Source organism: Emiliania huxleyi, assembly GCF_000372725.1.
Source record: "Emiliania huxleyi CCMP1516 unplaced genomic scaffold EMIHUscaffold_6429, whole genome shotgun sequence".
Taxonomy (NCBI): Eukaryota; Haptophyta; order Isochrysidales; family Noelaerhabdaceae; genus Emiliania; species Emiliania huxleyi.
In genome coordinates this window covers 1-1,452 of record NW_005197178.1, presented here as the reverse complement: position 1 = coordinate 1,452, position 1,452 = coordinate 1, and the positions used below count along the sequence as shown (strand labels likewise).

The window sequence follows — 1,452 nt, the reverse complement described above, 5'->3', positions numbered from 1 at the left end:
TTTGGTTTCCGGAATCTCGGGACTCCTAGACAGGTTTGTTTTTGTTTTGTAGGCCCCTCGACATGCACATGAACATGACATGACATGAACATGAAATGAACATGTGCATGTGCATGTGCATGTTGAGAGAGAGATACTGTCCCGTTTTGCTGTTCACAGCTAGGGACGGCCTCTGCGGCAAAGTCAAACCACCCCACCGTCCCTCCCACAGGCAAACCTTCGGCTCCCGCTCAGAGGCTCGCCGCGCCCGTGCGGCGCGCCGAGGCGGCGCCGAGGCCGGCGCCTTGCACCCGGCCCGCGGCCGGCACCGCCTCGCCCCACAACTGACCGCCCTGCGGCCCCTGCGCAGGCGTACCACAGGCGTCGCTCAAAAAGCGACGCCGGGTGTGGGCTGCTCCCTTGACCCGTCACCCGCCGCGCCCTCGCCCGGCCGCCTCACCGCTCACGGAGCGTGCTCGCCGCCGCCGCCGCGCGTCCCGCGCCGCCACGCATGCCCCTTGCCCTGACGCGCGCGCTCTGCAGCGGCGCAGAGCGCGCGTCTGTCACAGACGGAGCAGCGACCGCGCCAGCGGTCGCTGCTCCGCCCCCCCGTCGCGCGCGCCGCGCGCGCGCCGCCGCCGACGCCGCCGCCGCCGCCCCCTCCTCGCCGTCTTCCCCACCCTACCCTCTGTTGCGCGCGCGCGCCCCGCGCTGCGCGCCCCCGCCCCCACCCCCGCCCCCGGCCCGCCCCCGGCCCCGCTCCCACGCGCCCCTTCCCCGGTGAGTGGAACCAATCGAGAGGTGGCAGAAGCCGCCGTGTGTGACACATATTGCGGCACGTGAGTGAGACAGAGCCCCGGCAGCGCGCGCGCAGCGCAACAGGCGTTTCAAACAGCAAACACGGCCTGGCCGCGCTGGTAAAATTCTTTTGACCTCGTGAGCTCCACGACTGCTGGCTCGCCGCTCGTGTCGTGGCTCGCTCTCCTCTCCTCCACCTGCCGCACTATTCCTATGGCTCCCGTCATCGCCGCGCTGTGCCTTTCCTTCGTGCTGCCGCTGCCGTTGGATACCGCCCGGCATGCCCGTGGCGCCACGCCCGCGCCCGCGTTGATGGAGGCGGCAGCCACTACCTATCGGCTGAACAACTACCTGCTGCCGGCGCCGCTGACGCCGCGCAACAACATGGTACTGGTGAAGCTGCGCAAGAGCGAGGAGGGCGAAACCTCGCGCGGGCTCGTGCTCGCCGCCTCGCAGCGCAAGATCCGCGACGGCGAGGTGGCGGCTGCAGGCCCAGGGCTGACGCACCCAGAGTCGGGGCAGTTGCTGCCGACGGGGGTGGGGGCGGGTGACCACGTGCTGTGCGAGGAGATTGTGATGGAGGGCGAGGCTATCGACTACCTCGGCGAGAAGCACCGCATGCTGCCTGACTCACGTGTGGTGGCCACGCTGGAGGGCGGTGAGGCGCCTCCCTCT

The 1,452-nt window shown here is 69.8% G+C and overlaps 1 protein-coding gene across 1 annotated transcript; it reads left to right on the top strand.

Annotated features, from left to right (window-relative positions):
• Positions 1-990: 990 nt before the first annotated feature.
• On the top strand, positions 991-1,435 carry EMIHUDRAFT_257603 (hypothetical protein; the record flags this gene model as incomplete). Its single annotated transcript, XM_005763186.1, has 1 exon — positions 991-1,435. A coding segment is annotated over one exon (445 nt), but the record flags the coding sequence as incomplete, so codon positions are not given.
• Positions 1,436-1,452: the final 17 nt, after the last annotated feature.